The sequence below is a fragment of the Engystomops pustulosus genome, chromosome 9 (genome assembly GCF_040894005.1).
Source record: "Engystomops pustulosus chromosome 9, aEngPut4.maternal, whole genome shotgun sequence".
NCBI lineage: Eukaryota > Metazoa > Chordata > Amphibia > Anura > Leptodactylidae > Engystomops > Engystomops pustulosus.
This window is the reverse complement of record NC_092419.1, coordinates 4550572-4569425: the sequence shown is the minus strand read 5'-3', so window position 1 is coordinate 4569425 and position 18854 is coordinate 4550572. Positions and strand designations below refer to the sequence as shown.

General features: G+C 46.2%; 2 protein-coding genes across 2 annotated transcripts; one reads left to right on the top strand and one right to left on the bottom strand.

The window, feature by feature from the left end:
- Positions 1 to 1547: 1547 nt before the first annotated feature.
- LOC140077045 (carbohydrate sulfotransferase 4-like) lies at positions 1548 to 11439 on the bottom strand. Its single transcript, XM_072123894.1, has 2 exons — positions 11379 to 11439; positions 1548 to 2734 (listed from the first exon to the last, which is right to left on the bottom strand). The coding sequence occupies exon 2, from the start codon at positions 2720 to 2722 to the stop codon at positions 1580 to 1582; it is 1143 nt and encodes a 380-aa protein (XP_071979995.1). The 5' UTR covers positions 2723 to 2734; positions 11379 to 11439; the 3' UTR covers positions 1548 to 1579.
- A 5495-nt stretch (positions 11440 to 16934) lies between these two features.
- Positions 16935 to 18386, top strand: LOC140077485 (carbohydrate sulfotransferase 4-like). Its single transcript, XM_072124723.1, has 2 exons — positions 16935 to 17275; positions 17624 to 18386. Exons 1-2 carry the CDS (start codon positions 16935 to 16937, stop codon positions 18384 to 18386), a joined length of 1104 nt encoding a protein of 367 aa, XP_071980824.1.
- Positions 18387 to 18854: the final 468 nt, after the last annotated feature.

Below are 18854 nucleotides of genomic sequence, written 5' to 3'. Positions count from 1 at the left end.
GGGTTATATATATATATATATATACATACAGGGAGTCCCCGGGTTATATATATATATATATATACACAGGCAGTCCGCAGGTGACGTACAAGATACGTTCCATAGGTTTGTTCTTAAGTCGAATTTGTATGCAAGTCGAAACTGTATATTTTATAATTGTAGCTGCAGAGAAATTATTTTTTTTTCGCCCCAGTGACAATTGAAGTTTTTTTTTGCTGTAAAGGGACCAAGAATTATGAATAAATCTTCATTGCAGACACCTTACAGCTGATCACTGCAGCCTGAGACTATAGTAACATCCAGAGAGGTCACCAGAGGTCACAGGGGGCAGAGGGGTCTGTCTGTAATTAGGGGTCGTCTGTAAGTCGGGTGTCCTTAAGTAGGGGACCACCTGTATACCGTATAATTAACTAGGCCTCTCCATGAATGAGAAAGATGTAAAGCAAAGATATGTAAAGACGGAGAGGCCGACTTGCTTATACGGTATATATGTATGTACGATATTGCAGCATTATAGTGAATAGGTGACAACAATCTGACGGAGACTCAGACCCGGTGCGTCCAAATATCTCAAACTGGAGCATATATCATTCTACGACGCGACAAAAGAAATCCTCAGGACGTAAAACACTTTAATGGCGACTATATAAGCAGCCAAGCAACCCACCCCCCCCCATGACACACAAACATAGAAGACAAACTAGATAAACACTATAACTGTGTTCACACTATACAATAACATGTTTACTGGCAGAATCAATCATTTACAGTACAATTTAGCTCAACAATCTGTTCAAAAGTCAATAATAAACCGCATAGAAAAATCAATAATTTACATAAATAAAGTCTGGAGTCATGACGTGCAAAATGTGGGGGGGGGGGTGGACCCTTCACAGCGCGAGGTCCTCAAGAAATGTGGAAGGGGGGGGGACCCTTCACAGCGCGAGGTCCTCAAGAAATGTGGAAGGGGGGGGGGACCCTTCACAGCGCGAGGTCCTCAAGAAAAGTGGAAGGGGGGGGGACCCTTCACAGCGCGAAGTCCTCAAGAAAAGTTGAAGGGGGGGGGACCCTTCACAGCGCGAAGTCCTCAAGAAAAGTTGAAGGGGGGGGGACCCTTCACAGCGCGAAGTCCTCAAGAAATGTGGAGGGGGGGGGACCCTTCACAGCGCGAAGTCCTCAAGAAATGTGGAAGGGGGGGGGGACCCTTCACAGCGCGAAGTCCTCAAGAAATGTGGAAGGGGGGGGACCGTTCACAGCGCGAGGTCCTCAAGAAATGTGGAGGGGGGGGGACCCTTCACAGCGCGAGGTCCTCAAGAAATGTGGAAGGGGGGGGACCGTTCACAGCGCGAGGTCCTCAAGAAATGTGGAAGGGGGGGGACCGTTCACAGCGCGAGGTCCTCAAGAAATGTGGAAGGGGGGGGACCGTTCACAGCGCGAGGTCCTCAAGAAATGTGGAAGGGGTGGGACCGTTCACAGCGCGAGGTCCTCAAGAAATGTGGAAGGGGGGGACCGTTCACAGCGCGAGGTCCTCAAGAAATGTGGAAGTTGTTTAGAAATTGTTCTTAATGTACATTAGACGCTAACTGTCCTTCTCGACGTCGGTCACCAGGTTTAGCGCCAGATTCTTCTGCTCCTTCGGATTCCTAACTTTTCTGTATCCAAAGAGTTCCATGGCCTCCGCACAAGCGTCCTGGATCTCTACGACCACGTTATAGGCAAGCTCCTTCCTCCACTTCTGAACTATTTGCATGGAGTCCCCAACGAAGGTCATGAACCCCTTTTTAGCTGGTTCTTTTTCATGGGTGACGTTGTGCAACCACTTCTGAACATCTTCGTCAAAGCTCAGACCGGCAAATTCGTAGATCTTCTTGCCCACCGCCAACGGTTCTTTAGATAAGTCCTCGTGCCGTATCATCAGATACTTTCTTTGAAGGGCTTTATCCGCTTGTCTGGCAAACTCATTGATTGACATTTGGGCTTTACAGATTTTGCCCATAACTTGGGTGACGTTGGGTTGCGTCTCCTTCTTCTTCTTCTTTTCTTGTTCTTCTCTAAACACAATAAGGTCCTCGTCATTTAGATAGCCCTGGAACTTCATCCGTGACAACACAACTGCTCGTGGATCCCTCACTAGATGAATAACTCTAAGGTCAAGGCTGGGATCTTGAAAAAGTGGTAGAAGATACCTAAGGTCCAGTACACGAACGGTCTTCAGCACCACGTGACTATGGGCCTCACATGACTCTGCCATACTCGTCAAGGGAGCATGACCACAAGTCCTATAACAAATAGGCTGGTCGTAGTCTGTTGGCAGATCTAAAGCATTGCAAGCAGGGGGAGAACATAAGGCCCAACTCTCAGACCAAAAAGGAAGATTAGAAATGTATTTACTACTTGGGAGGTATTCGTAGAGAGGTGATATGTCACAGGCGAATAGAGAGCGGAGGAGGTCTCTGATTGGATAATGCAATAGACCCGCTTTCTCTTTCGGAAATTTCAGCCAAACCATTCTTGCTGGCTCGTACACGTAAAATACATCCGGGTGATGGTTCAATATCTGTCCCAAGAAAGAGGAGCCAGACCTCCAAGATGACACAATAAGGACATGAGTGCGTTTTACTCCACCGCTTTCCAAGTCCACCGTAGTGTGAAGAATCCATACGGAGAGGAAGGTGAGAAGCGCGATGGATGCATAGCGAAGGAGTGCAAGACGAGGAGCCATGTCGTGGTAGATCTGGAGAAAAAATGAGAAGAACTTTAGGCACATCCTAGACCGAAAGTCAAATCTGAAACAACCCCCCCCCCACCACCACACTCATCTCAAAGTGGTCTTTCCTGTTCCTTCTTGGTGACACAGGGCACAACGATCACTACTTCCATCAAGCTCTGTATCCTGTATAATTTATGACCTGCTCCTCTAAGTCATGACCTTAGCTCTCTCCAAGGTCTTGTATTCCATATGTATAGCAAGTAACATGTCTTTAACGACTTAAAGGGGTTGAACGGTTTAGAAAAGTTATTTTCGTACACCGTATTCGGGAATTTTAATTCTAATACAGTCCGTGGTGTCTTAGTTCAGGACTCTTTTGGTGAGAAGATACAAAGAATGTCCGTGCTCTGTAGGACTTGTCCTGCCCTGTATCACACGGAGAGCTCAGTGTTATGCTTCCCTTATCAGAGGCGCTGGAAAGTTCTTGAACTTACTGAGAGGTTTCCCAGGGATTAGACTTGATTAGTGATCGGCTTACTGTAACAAGTAGGGATTGTCGAAAGGAAATAGTCCCACTAAGTTTGGTTCTAAGGACATGTGTTTCCTGTTCTGCAGCATTTTTTTTTTTTTTTTTAAAGCTCCGTTAGAAGACTTTACTTTTGTGTATCTTTCATGTAATATCAGTCATTTGGTGGAATAAGTCAGTGCATACAAATTACCCAAGTACCAATTACTACTTATACCATTTTGGGGTGGGGATTTAGTAGGTTCAAAAACCAAGGATATGTTATAACTGTTTCCAAACATGGTGGAGGGTTCTAGATTCAAAATAAATAGGGAATATTTCTGCTAACGTGAGGTTTGGTCACTACAGATCCGTTTTTAGTCCAAATCATTATATCAAAAGACGAGGGGGCACTGTCTCCGTCTGGAGAAGTCAAGGTTTAATCACCAGAGGCGACAGGGCTTTTTTTACAATGAGAACTGTCAATCTGTGGAATAGCCGAGCTCAGGCGCTGGTCACAGCAGGGACAGCAGAGAGCTCAGGCGCTGGTCACAGCAGGGACAGCAGAGAGCTCAGGCGCTGGTCACAGCAGGGACAGCAGAGAGCTCAGGCGCTGGTCACAGCAGGGACAGCAGAGAGCTCAGGCGCTGGTCACAGCAGGGACAGCAGAGAGCTCAGGCGCTGGTCACAGCAGGAACAGCAGAGAGCTCAGGCGCTGGTCACAGCAGGGACAGCAGAGAGCTCAGGCGCTGGTCACAGCAGGGACAGCAGAGAGCTCAGGCGCTGGTCACAGCAGGGACAGCAGAGAGCTCAGGCGCTGGTCACAGCAGGGGCAGCAGAGAGCTCAGGCGCTGGTCACAGCAGGGACAGCAGAGAGCTCAGGCGCTGGTCACAGCAGGGACAGCAGAGAGCTCAGGCGCTGGTCACAGCAGGGACAGCAGAGAGCTTCATGAAGGATCTAGATGCTTTTTTGATGGTTATGTTCTATATGTGCCCCTAAATCCCTTCCTTGGTTGAACTTGATGGACGTGAGTCTTTTTTCAACCATATAAACTATGATACTAAGGGTCAATTCACACGCGGTATGCCCGTGCGGGCATACCGCCATGTGCTGGAGAGCAGGAGGAGGTGACCCCTCCTCCTTCCATAGAGAATAGCGGCGCACGGCCGCACACACGGGAAAAGATAGAGCATGCTCTATCTTTTTGCGGTGTGCGGGCCGGATCGGTGCCACGCGCTTGGCACCGTATCTGCGGCGCGCCGCTATTGCTGTCTATGGGGACGTACATGCGGCCGCGAATTTGCGGCCGCATATACGTCCCCGCAGACGGCCATGTGAATGTGCCCTAATATCGACTATTAAAATTGTGGATAAAGATGAGTCATTGGCTCAAAAATTGCATCAGAATGACCCGTATGAATACACCCTAATTTGACATTTTGTCCATGGCCAGGTGTCATATGGAGGATCTGATTCCGCTTCACCGGCGCATAGTGAGGTGTGGACTTCACAAATGAACGGAAATGTCACCTCAGTTATTTACAGGTACATCTCTATGTTGAGGGTGTGACAGCAGAAGGCGGAGGCGAGCACGGCATTGTTTTTGATTATGAATCACTAGGATATTTTTGACCAAAGTTTACATAAGAGACAGAAGACTCTTCAGGACAGCGGCAGAGACCACTGACGTAGGAATGAAGACGTGAGCCGCACGAAGGTGCAGGAACCGTAATACAAGTCATGGAAATCACACAATTATGTTACATTATGTTATATGTGTGCCCTGTCTGGGTTACATTAAGGGGGGCCTCCACCAGATTGTGCGCCCAGGGGCCCCTACCAAATCTATTCCAGCTCCTGCCTCTATAGACCTAACATTTGGACAATCATCAGATGCAGCACAGCTGTGTCCAAAACACTTGCCCCATAGGGGGTTATTTTCCCCTATAACTGAGGCTCTTATAGATGCCCAATTTACAGTGGAAAATAATAATAAAAAAAAAAGGACCCCGGGGTCCTTTCTGACCTCACGGAGGGCATATACAGTAAAATGCAAACACACATGAATACCTTGAATTACTCGTATTCCAGAGCATTTGTATAACAAAACAAGATTTAAGAAATAATTGCAAAAGGGACTTTATTACAATATATACTCGAGTATAAGCCTAGTTTTTCAGCACAAAGTTCTCAAAAACCTTAACCCGGCTTATACTCGAGTCAAGAAAAACAAATAGTCAAAACTCACCTTTCCGACGTCACCCATAGGTCCTATGCTTGATTCGATGCTCCGGTGCCGCCGCGGGTCCTTCGGATCCTTTTTGGGTTTTTACGCTCCTCTTCGGAAGAATCCGAAGAGGACCAAAGGACCCGAGGCAGCACCGGAGCATTGGAGACAGACTGGGCAGGCTATATACTACAGGGGCTGGGCAGGCTGTATACTACAGGGGGCTGGCAGGCTATATACTACAGGGGCTGGGCAGGCTGTATACTACAGGGGGCTGGCAGGCTGTATACTACAGGGGCTGGGCAGGCTGTATACTACAGGGGCTGGGCAGGCTGTATACTACAGGGGCTGGGCAGGCTGTATACTACAGGGGCTGGGCAGGTTGTATACTACAGGGGCTGGAAGGCTGTATACTACAAGGGCTGGGCAGGCTGTATACTACAGGGGGCTGGCAGGCTGTATACTACAGGGGGCTGGCAGGCTATATACTACAGGGGCTGGGCAGGTTGTATACTACAGGTGCTGGGCAGGCTGTATACTACAGGGGGCTGGCAGGCTATATACTACAGGGGCTGGGTGGGCTGTATACTACAGGGGCTGGCAGGCTATATACTACAGGGGCTGGGCAGGCTGTATACTACAGGGGCTGGCAGGCTGTATACTACAGGGGCTGGGCAGGTTGTATACTACAGGGGGCTGGGCAGGTTGTATACTACAGGGGGCTGGCAGGCTATTTACTACAGGGGGCTGGCAGGCTATATACTACAGGGGCTGGCAGGCTATATACTACAGGGGGCTGGCAGGCTATATACTACAGGGGGCTGGCAGGCTATATACTACAGGGGCTGGCAGTCTATATACTGCAGGGGGTTGGCTGGCTATATACTACAGGGGGCTGGCAGGCTATATACTACAGGGGCTGGGCAGGCTGTATACTACAGGGGGCTGGCAGGCTATATACTACAGGGGCTGGGCAGGCTGTATACTACAGGGGCTGGGCAGGTTGTATACTACAGGGGCTGGCAGGCTGTATACTACAAGGGCTGGGCAGGCTGTATACTACAGGGGGCTGGCAGGCTGTATACTACAGGGGGCTGGCAGGCTATATACTACAGGGGCTGGGCAGGTTGTATACTACAGGTGCTGGGCAGGCTGTATACTACAGGGGGCTGGCAGGCTATATACTACAGGGGGCTGGCAGGCTATATACTACAGGGGCTGGGTGGGCTGTATACTACAGGGGCTGGCAGGCTATATACTACAGGGGCTGGGCAGGCTGTATACTACAGGGGCTGGGCAGGTTGTATACTACAGGGGGCTGGGCAGGTTGTATACTACAGGGGGCTGGCAGGCTATTTACTACAGGGGGCTGGCAGGCTATTTACTACAGGGGGCTGGCAGGCTATATACTACAGGGGCTGGCAGGCTATATACTACAGGGGGCTGGCAGGCTATATACTACAGGGGGCTGACAGGCTATATACTACAGGGGCTGGGCAGGCTATATACTAGAGGGGGCTGGCAGGCTGTATACTACAGGTGCTGGGCAGGCTATATACTAGAGGGGGCTGGCATGCTGTATACTACAGGTGCTGGGCAGGCTATATACTAGAGGGGGCTGGCATGCTGTATACTACAGGTGCTGGGCAGGCTATATACTAGAGGGGGCTGGCAGGCTGTATACTACAGGGGCTGGGCGGGCTGTATACTACAGGTGCTGGCAGGCTATATACTACAGGGGCTGGGCGGGCTGTATACTACAGGGGGCTGGCAGGCTATACACTACAGGGGTCTTTTTGGCTGTACACTACAGGGGTCTTTCTGGCTATATACTGGGAGGCTGTGACCAATGCATTTCCCACCCTCGGCTTATACTTGAGTCAATATGTTTTCCCAGTTTTTTGTGTTGAAATTAGGGGTCTCGGCTTATACTCGAGTATATACGGTACCTTTTTCACTTTCTTGGACTTTGACTTGGACAAGCAATTACTCTGATCACTTGTTCAAACCACTTCACCGCAAATCCTATTACTAACAAACACAACACACTCAGCCTGAAATTACTGCCAGTTCAGCACTTAACAGGGTAACGGGTCCTGTCTCAACGTTTAAGAGCATTTGGACTGAAAGCCGCCTCTGCACTGACCAAACCTCTCGTTACCAGAAGGAAAGAAAAGACTGGACTCGCCTTACGGAGGAGCAGGTTGTGTGCACAGAGGAGGTTAGCAGTTTAGTGATGGGTCAGACTGGATATATGTACATCAACAAACTGGGGAAAGACTGAAGGTAAAGTGTGTAAAGAAGTCAGTGAGAGGTGGTGGAGGAAGTGTCATGTGTTCTGCAACAGGAGTTGGACCTTGTACATCTACATGGCAAGTGAATGCAAATGTCTACCAGAACCTTCTACAACAATATGTTTTTGCTTCCTTGTGTTCATTAGCCATCAGTTGTTAGGACATTGCCCCCTGTCACAATAGAAAATGGGTAAATCCTGATCTAATCCCAATAGAAAACCTGTGGAAATTCTGTATTGACAAAGTTCTGGCCAAGAAACCCACAACCATCACCGAAATGTGGAAGAGACTGGAAGAAGAGCCGAGAGACTAGTGACGTCCTGCGGCCTGAGGTCATTCAAAGCAAAGGCTCTTGGACTCCTACTGATTGGTGACTGGTGGGACCTTCAGAAAATATACTTAGACTCTTTCCCTGCAGTCACTGCTGCTCTCTAATTATGATCATCACATTTTGTGTAAAATAATTTTTTTTGTTAAATTTTGCCCAAATTTGCGCAGAAAAATTGTTGGTCCGTTCGTAGGGCGGCAACTTCCGTATAGTATAATGGGAAAATAATTGGGCACTGCAAAAAAACTGGTCTTTCAGGAAGGGAGTCTACTCAAGGGGGTGGAGAGGTTTCTTAATACCACCTGACTTACAGACGACCCCTTTGTCCACTGTGACCTCTGGTGACCTCTCTGGATGTTACTTTACTCCCAGGCTGTGATGATCCGCTGTAAGGAGTTTGTAACAAAGTTTTATTATTAATCCTTTTTCCCATGACGGCACAAACTTTTGAAAATCCAATTGTCACTGGGGCAAAAAAAATTTTTTACTATTCTAAAATATACCTGCTCCGACTTACATACAAATTCATCGTAATTACAAACCTAAAGAACCTCTCATGTACGTAACCCGGGGACTGCCTCTATATACTGTATAAATCTATAAATACATATTTCTCAAAAAAAATTTTAAAACGACCCCGGTGGCTATTAAAAAACCTCGTTGTAGTTGTCCTAATTATCTGAGACTCTACAAAAAATGCATCAAAATGAAACTTATTTATAACGCCCATTTTTAGTTAACTTGAACAAATTTAATGTGAAAAAAAAAAATATATATATATACACACTAAATATTACCAAAAAAATAGTTTTTTTCACTTTTGGGAGCTTTAACTAAAAAACTAAAAATTGAAAAAAGAAAATCCTTTACCCATTGTTATTTTTTAACCAGCCATAGGTTTCGCGAAAAAAAATACCGCAGAATTTTTAAGGTAGAACACAACAAATAAAGTTATATAAATAAGCAGTCACTAAGGAGTTAAAAAAAAGAAGAAGAACTGGATACAAATCACAAAATTGTGTGTATCAAGAAATGGTGTAGATGAAAAAGTCATCAGGCGCCACAAAAAACAAGCCCCGTCACCAACAGAACAACACGTACGGCATGGTAGATAATAAGCCCCAGGTAAATGGTCCGTGATATGATGGGATGATTGACCAAAAAATAAAGTTCTGGCCCTTCGAAAGTAGGAACATGAAAAAAAGAATTTCTTTAAAAAAAATTTTTTTTTTAAATCTTCTTTTCCAAAAATTGTAAATTCTACATATTCAGTATGACTGCGATGGTAGCAGCATGTAGACTGTAAGTGATATGTGATGTACGACGCGTGGTGAACGGCTCCGCTTCGGTTTTTGTGTTTCCCTATTTTACTTCCCTATTATACAAGTCTTATCTTTATTACTATTCCCTATAGATGAGGCTCGTAATCTGCGGGAAGAATCGGACTTGGACCTGGAGGTTGGAGGAAAACCACGCCCCCCCCCCCATTTCCGTCGCGTGCATGCCGGCGCCGACGCGCCACAATCCGATCGCGTGCGCCAAAAATCCCGGGGCAACACAGGGAAAATCGCCGCAAATCGGAAATATTCGGGTAACACGTCGGGAAAACGTGAATCGGGCCCTTAGTAAATGACCCCCATTATGTTTATCATTTCATGTGTTTTATTTATGTGTTCTAAGGAAAGGGAGTGATTTTAAATTTGACTTTGAAAAGTTTTTATATATTTTTTATTACTATTATATCTATGATGTTTTTATAGTATTATTTTAGGTCCTCTATAGGGTGTTTGGAACCGCACTTTCGATGGATATTCTGATGTTTTTCGGGTTTCGGGCAGCTGGGACAGGTATTTAAAAAGGGATTTGTGTCGCAAGCAATCGGATTTTGGCGCAATCTTGGCATTGGCTTTCATGCGACAGAAATCGGGGACAGATCGTCTGACGGATTCGGACTGAGCGCAGGATTTAACTTTAAAATTGTGTTGCAAGACAATGCACTTGCATGCACCGGGAAGAAGAAGGTGAAGAACTCGGACCTTATTGGGGAAGCGACACATGCAATAAATCAGTGTGCATTATCGTCGGACATTCCGGATCGGGGATCGCATGACGGGTATGTAAATGTTTCCCAGTACTGCCACTGTTTAGGTGAAATAATTGACACCAATTGTGGTATAATACACCAGCCACTTATAGAGAGGACTCATCCTGTGAGCCCTCCCCACACACATTAGACGGCATCATTGTTGTGCATAAAGTTATTAGGACAGGATTACTCATAGAAAGGGTTAATAAAAGTTACTCAACAAATGTTGTGTTGGAGAATTCGAAAAATACAAGGCGTCTATTAAAAAAAACACCAAATTATTAACATCGCCGGAAAACTAAAAAAAAAACAGTTACATTAATTCTAAATTAGTAAAAAAAATTCCTGTGTCCGGCAGATTCCGCAAAAATACAGAAACAAACCAAAAAAAAAAACACTAAAAGAAATAAGAAAATAATATCTGAAATATTAATCTAAAAACAATGCGGAGAGGAGGCGGCACAACACATTATTTAAGTTTTCGGTTTTTTTACACGTCTCCCCTCCCCCTCCCCCATCACATAACACACAAGGACATTACTGAGAGCCGGAGAATCCGAAGATTCTTCAATAAACTACGTGATAGAATTATTTTTAAAAAGTAGATATTTTTTCAGTTTTTTTGCCCAATTTTTCTTTTAAAAACTCCTAAAAAATTGAATTCATAAACCATAAAAGAACCAAATGCATCTCAAGCCTAAAAGGAACCAAAACGTCCTCGGTCGATTCATATCCAGTGGCCCTGGTTCCTTCAGCCCAATGTTCTTCCATATTTCTTGTATCTGTATGCAGGTGGTCCCCTACTTAAGGACACCCGACTTACAGACAACCCATAGTTACAGACAGACCCCTCTGATCTCTGGTGACCTCTCTGGATGTTACTATAGTCCCAGACTGCAGTGATCAGCTGTAAGGTGTCTGTAATGAAGCTTTACAGGCGGTCCCCTACTTAAGGACACCCGACTTACAGACAACCCCTAGTTACAGACGGACCCCTGTGACCTCTGGTGACCTCTCTGGATGTTACTATAGTCCCAGGCTGCAATGATCAGCTGTAAGGTGTCTGTAGTGAAGCTTTATGGATAATCCTTGGTCCCATTACAGCAAAAAATGTTTAAACTCCAATTGTCACTGGGGAAAAATTTTTTACATACAAATTCATTTTAAGAACAAACCTCCGGACCCTATCTTGTACGTAAACCGGGGACTGCCTGTATTGAGAATTACCTTCTGGATTTGCTCCCTGTTGAAGTTTCGTTACGGGACTGAAGAAGAGCTCTAGACGAGGCTATGTTTGTAGAACGCGTGGTCCTCACACTCATCCCCACCACCTTCTCCTCCCTCCCTGGTCACTTTTTGTTGAGTTCTGCCTTGATATTTTATCTCTCTCCGTCCTTGCCCGAGCCTGAAGGAGGAGCGGTCTTACCTGTCTTGGAGCGCGGTTGGAAGTCCCTTGTAGACGGCTTTGTTCTGAAGACCGGTCCTTATCTTTGTCATCTCCTGCCCTTTAGCTGCTGTAATGCAATAAACTCTGAGGAATTCTGTTCCTTTCACTTAGCCCGGGGAGGTCCTGTCACTCCTGTCATCATGTCACGGTTTATGGTTCTTTATCATACATGAAAAAGTCAATGGTACAGCGACTCGACCATAAACACATTATCTAAAAACACTCTCGAAATGTCACCAGCACGAGAACCTGCTCGTAAGGAAACTCCAGGGTTTCCAAATTCATTATGAGAACTTCTCTGTTGCTTGTGACAGTACCCCCAAGGATTAATCGTAACGAGCAGAGATATTCAGAAGGAACGTAGTGACGTAAACTGAGAAGATTCTTCAGAGGACACAATGTCTTGGGGAGTGAAGATGTCACTCATCTATGTAGTCAGCGCTATGGAGGGTGGGGGCAGAAATAACAATTACCATAGATGTATCTACACAGCATAAGGTATGTGGCAGAATCCCTTAACTTCCATCTCATACCTGTTGTCAAGGTCCTAAGGGGTTACTCATTTTCCAAAAAAATGTTCAGTGATAAAGGTGAGCAGCAGGATACTGACAGGACCCCCATAACAGATACAGTCAGAGACAAGGGCTAGGCGGCAGGATACTGACAGGACCCCATAACAGATACAGTCAGAGACAAGGGCTAGGCGGCAGGATACTGACAGGACCCCCATAACAGAGACAACCAGAGACAAGGGCTAGGAACCAGAATATTCACAGGACCCCCATAACTGATACGGTCAGAGACAAGGGCTAGGAACCAGGATACTAACAGGACCTCCATAAAAGATACGGTCAGAGACAAGGGCTAGGCAGCAGGATACTGACAGGACCCCATAACAGATACAGTCAGAGACAAGGACTAGGCAGCAGGATACTGACAGGAACCCATAACAGAGACAGTCAGAGACAAGGGCTAGGCGGCAGGATACTGACAGGAACCCATAACAGAGACAGTCAGAGACAAGGGCTAGGCGGCAGGATACTGACAGGACCCCCATAACAGAGACAACCAGAGACAAGGGCTAGGAACCAGAATATTCACAGGACCCCCATAACTGATACAGTCAGAGACAAGGGCTAGGAACCAGGATACTAACAGGACCTCCATAAAAGATACGGTCAGAGACAAGGGCTAGGCAGAAGGATACTGACAGGACCCCATAACAGATACAGTCAGAGACAAGGACTAGGCAGCAGGATACTGACAGGACCCCATAACAGATACAGTCAGAGACAAGGACTAGGCAGCAGGATACTGACAGGACCCCATAACAGATACAGTCAGAGGCAAGGACTAGGCAGCAGGATACTGACAGGACCACCTGAGTGAAGTTGGCCCCCCCCACCTTGTTCAAATCAAACAAAATTGGTGTCAAACGTTTGTGCTACTTTTGTGCTGGTTTGTGCTGCAGAAATTTTTGTTTGTGCCGCTAAAGTTTTTGAGATTTTAACAAATGTTTCCAGAGGTCAGCAGAGGTCAACCAGCCCCCCCCCCCCCACATTGCCCAAATCAAACAAAACTGGTGCCGTACAATTCTGCTACGTTTCAAAATTTTTGTTTGTGCCGCTATCATTTTTAAGGTATGTTCAGGTGTTTGAGGTGTTTAGGATGAACTGGTAAAAAACAAACCTAGTGACACTTCCCTGGTTTAATCACCAGGGGGAGCTAGCAAACACATTGTACTTTGGAAGAAATGAACTCTAATGACCTCTGCAAAAAAGTATGAATATATTAAAAATGATAGCGGCACAAACGAAAATTTTTGCTGCACAAACCAGCACAAACTTAGCACTAATGTTTGACACCAGTTTTGTTTGATTCGGTTAATGTGGGGGGGCTGCTTGAACTTTTATTTTTTGTTCATATATTCAAAACAAAAGCAGCACAAACAAAAATTTGAGCAGCACAAACGTAGCAGAATTGTTCGGTCCCAGTTTTGTTTCATTTGGGCAATGTGGGGGGGCTGGTTGACCTCTGATGACCTCTGGAAACTTTCATTAAAATCTTAAAAACGCTAACGGCACAAATGAAAATTTCTCCTGCACAAACCAGCACAAACGTTTGACAGCAATTTTGCTTGATTTGAACAAGGTGGGGGGGCCAACTTCACTCAGGTCCCCATAACAGATACAGTCAGAGACAAGGACTAGGCAGCAGAATACTGACAGGACCCACATAACAGATACAGTCAGAGACAAGGACTAGGCAGCAGGTTACTGACAGGACCCCATAACAGATACAGTCAGAGACAAGGGCTAGGCAGCAGGTTACTGACAGGACCCCATAACAGATACAGTCAGAGACAAGGGCCAGGAACCAGGATACTAACAGGACCTCCATAAAAGATACGGTCAGAGACAAGGGCTAGGCAGCAGGACACTGACAGGACCCCATAACAGATACAGTCAGAGACAAGGGCCAAGAACCAGGATACTGACAGGACCCCCATAACAGATACGGTCAGAGACAAGGGCTAGGCAGCAGGACACTGACAGGACCCCATAACAGATACAGTCAGAGACAAGGGCCAGGAACCAGGATACTAACAGGACCTCCGTAAAAGATACGGTCAGAGACAAGGGCTAGGCAGAAGGATACTGACAGGACCCCATAACAGAGACAGTCAGCGACAAGGGCTGGGCAGCAGGATACTGACAGGAACCCATAACAGATACGGTCAGAGACAAGCCTGGGCAGCAGGTTACTGACAGGACCCCCATAACAGAAACGGTCAGAGACAAGGGCTAGGCAGCAGGTTACTGACAGGACCCCAATAACAGATACGGTCAGAAACAAGGGCTGGGCAGCAGGATACTGACAGGACCCCATAACAGATACATTCAGAGACAAGGACTAGGCAGCAGGATAGTGACAGGACCCCCATAACAGATACGGTCAGAGACAAGGGCTAGGCAGCAGGATAGTGACAGGACCCACATAACAGATATGGTCAGAGACAAGGGCTAGGCAGCAGGATAGTGACAGTACCCACATAACAGATACAGTCAGAGACACACAAACGTACGTGACCACCCTCACATGTAACATGTAGGTTCTGTGGACCAAAGTGTTGGAGATTAATGTGGTCCCAGGGGTGGAAACCACCAACGAGTCTAAAGCAGAGGGAAGACGTCAGGTGACCGGGTGACAGAACCAGCAGTCCATGAGAGCTAATATGGCTGACAGAGGTGGACGGCTACCCCACCGCCGTGTATATATAGTAACGTGTCCGGATTAATACTGCAGCACAGAGTATTTAATGGCAGATGTGACAGTTACCTGCCCAATTCCAGGGTGTGACTGTTACCAGAGTGACACGTACTGTATAATAGATACAAAACTACAGACACAACCCCCTTAGGGTATAGGTGTGATGTGTTGTGAGTGATTGTCCAAACACAATGGGGCTTATTTACTAAGGGTCCGGGGACGCTCTTTCGTCTGACTCTCCGACGTTTTCGGGTTTTGCACGACTGCAACAGGTATTCAACAAGGGATTGTCTTGCACACGATTGGATTGTGGCGCAGCTGCACTGCTTTCATGCGACAGAAATCGGGGGCCGTGCCGTCTGACGATCCGACTGATTCGGACTGATCGCGGGATTTAACTTTCAAATTGTGTCGGAAGGTCATGCACGTACATGCCCCGGGAAGAAGAAGGTGAACTCCTGTGACCTGAGCGGGGAAGCGACACATGCAGGATATCAGGCGCATGATCTTAGTGACTCCCTGCACAGCGCATTAGACACGGACAATGCACTTACATGCACCAGGAAGAAGAAGGTGAACTCCGGGGACCTGAGCGGGGAAGAGACACATGCAGGATATCGGATGCACGATCTTAGTGACTCCCCGCACAGCACATTATACACGGACAATGCACTTACATGCACCAGGAAGAAGAAGGTGAACTCCTGTGACCTGAGTGGGGAAGCGACACATGCAGGATATCAGGCGCATGATCTTAGTGACTCCCTGCACAGCGCATTATACACGGACAATCCACTTACATGCACCAGGAAGAAGAAGGTGAACTCCGGGGACCTGAGCGGGGAAGTGACACATGCAGGATATCAGGTGCACGATCTTAGTGACTCCCTGCACAGCGCATTATACACAGACAATGCACTTTCTGTGAACTCCTCCGGACGGGTAAGTAAATGTGCCCCAATAGCTAGTAGAGTCTACGGTCACCCTTAAATATTTAAATATGTAAAATTCCCCTAGATACTTGTAGATTTTGAAAACCATTGTTATTGTAATGAAAATGTCCCTATGGCACCAATTGAAATACCATAATCATCCTATACCGCTATATGGTGACAACTTATCCTTCCATATAGGTGTCATATGAGGCTCTGTGCAGTTTTTAGAATATTCTCATGCTTTGTCACAGTGTTTCTCAATGTTTTATGTTCTTATCAACAAAAGTGATGTCAAAAGGATTATAGACGCTCACACAATGGCTATTGTTACAAAAAAAAATCTGGAAATTCCCATTGAGCTGGTTCTACTGCCTCTTACCTTGGAGACATTTGAAGAGTGTTTTCAAGTGACCCTGTAGGGGTCATGACCTTCTGTAATTGGTAACTCCACCTCCAAGACAGGACAGTGAAGAATGCAGCAGAGTCCTCACGAAATGACCAAGGTGAAGGACAAGTCTCCTGTAGCCACCTGTAACTTCCAGCCATTTAGGGAAGGTAATACTGATTGAGGTTTTCTTCTTCAAGGCAGTGGAGGGATAAAATAACCAGAGATCAAAATATGATGAAAGTAATGGAGGAGAAGGTGGTGGAGCTGAGCCTGACAAAGCAGTGGGACCATATTGTCCAAAAATTGGTGGCAGTGAGGGATCGTGTTGACAAAATGGATCCATTACTTCCCAATAGTTGGGTTCATAACAAGTCAATTCTGGCTGCCAGGATTTACAAAATTTGTAAAAGGAGTGATATTTGGGACCTTGATTGGTCGTCCACTGAAAGTGGGGGGATGATATTCTGCTGGATATGTCATTATTGGCTTAATTGAGTCAGGACTCAGGTGATGGATGAACTTAATTGTCACGATGAATCTAACTGGATATTGGGGACGTCCAATGATGGGGAACATTGTGTATTATGTCGGTTCCAGTCTTTTAGCTCCATAACTTTTGCCTAAACCAATGTCTATCGCCTTTATATTGTTTGATCTTTCTCTTTTTTGCTTCCACATTTTTTCACTATATGTTCTTGACTCCTCTGTTTTATGCTCTGTCTGTTGCCAGGTTCCATGGGACAATGTCAACAAGCTCAAGAGCATTTTTCTGTCTTCTTTTGTGCATATTTTTCTTCTCATACCAATTCTACCTCGTGAAACGTGTGTCAAATACATTAAGACCCTACAGAAGTAAGAATGCCGCCATCCACGTGCTCATAATATCCACCTGGCGTTCTGGCTCTTCCTTCCTTGGGCAGATCTTCAATCATCACCCCGATGTCTTTTATCTCTTCGAACCAGGACATCCGGTCTGGATGAGATTTAGAAATGAAGGGGCAGCGGTTCTGCATTATCCAGTCCGAGACCTCATCCACTCCTTGTTCACCTGTGATGTTACCCCACTACAACATTATTGGGGCAGATTTACTTACCCGGTCCATTCGCCATCCAGTGGCGCGTTCTCTGCGGAGGATTCGGGATTCACTAAGGCAGTTCCTCTGATGTCCACCAGGTGGCGCTGCTGCACTGAAGAGCATCTGAATGCACTGAAGTACACCGAGCCATCCTGGGTGAAGGTAAGTGCGTGTCCAGCGACACTTTTTTTTTTTTTAAATGCGGTTCTTCCGAATCCGTCAGGTTTTTTTACGGCCACTCCCCCTGATTTCCGTCGCTTGCATGCCGGCGCCGATGCGCCACAATCCGATCACGTGCATCAAAATCCCGGGGCAATTCAGGGAAAATCGGCGCAAATCGGAAATTTTCGGATAACACGTCGGGAAAACGCGAATCAAATGAAATTCTTGCGCGCTTTGTGTTCACCTTGCTCTCTTCCAACACTTCCAGAGGGTTATAATCATTCAAATTGTCACGAAGAATGTAAGAATTCCACGTTCGAGAATATGACAAAGACTTGTGACACTTATAGTCACAGGGTCATGAAGACGGTTCGGATTCTAGACTTCTCAGTTCTTCTGCCACTTTTCCGAGATCCTGCTCTCGATCTCCGGATCATTCACCTTGTGAGAGATCCCAGGGCAATAGCGTCATCAAGGAGATTCTTCATCCTCGACCAAGAAGATCAGATTGTAAAGGAACATGACAATTCCACGAAAACTTCACTGATGTCTAAGATCTGCAGAGCGCAGGCTAATATATACAGAGCGGCCACCGCTGACAATTACTTGGCGAGGAGACATGAAGATCTGGCAAGAGATCCGATTGTGAATGTCAAAAAGATATATGGGTTTTCAAGCCTCGAAATGACAAAAGACCTGGAGGAATGGGTACACAATGTCACTCATGTGCACGCAAATGATGAAAACGTATTCATGTCCTTCTCTAGACAGTCTACAAAAGTCATCCAGCAATGGAGAGAGACCCTGGACTTCAAGGAAGTCAAGGAGATTGAAGAAAACTGCAAGGAAGCCATGGACCTGTTTGGTTACTTACCAGTCACATCAAAGAGAGATCAGAAGAAGATGAACCTAAACTTTTTTTTTATGACACGTGGAGGTGTCCTCCAAGTGATATGAAATAGGATTTCAAAGGTTCCAGCCTCAGCATTGACAGGTCATGGCTAAATAGCAGACTTATATTTCCAAATATTTTACAAAATCACATAATGGGAAGGGTACATGGTACAGGGTCAGGAGGAGCCAAGATGTTCTAGGTTTAATAATATGACATGTTATGGATGATACATGGTACAGGGTCAGGAGGGGACGGGATGTCTGCAGTGTAATAATATCACATGTTATGGATGATACATGGTACAGGGTCAGGAGGGGCTGGGGTGTCTGCAGTGTAATAAAATGACATGTTATGGATGATACATGGTACAGGGTCAGGAGGGGCTGGGATGTCTGCAGTGTAATAATATCATATGTTATGGATGATACATGGTACAGGGTCAGGAGGGGCCGGGATGTCTGCAGTGTAATAATATCAGATGTTATGGATGATACATGGTACAGGGTCAGGAGGGGCCGGGATGTCTGCAG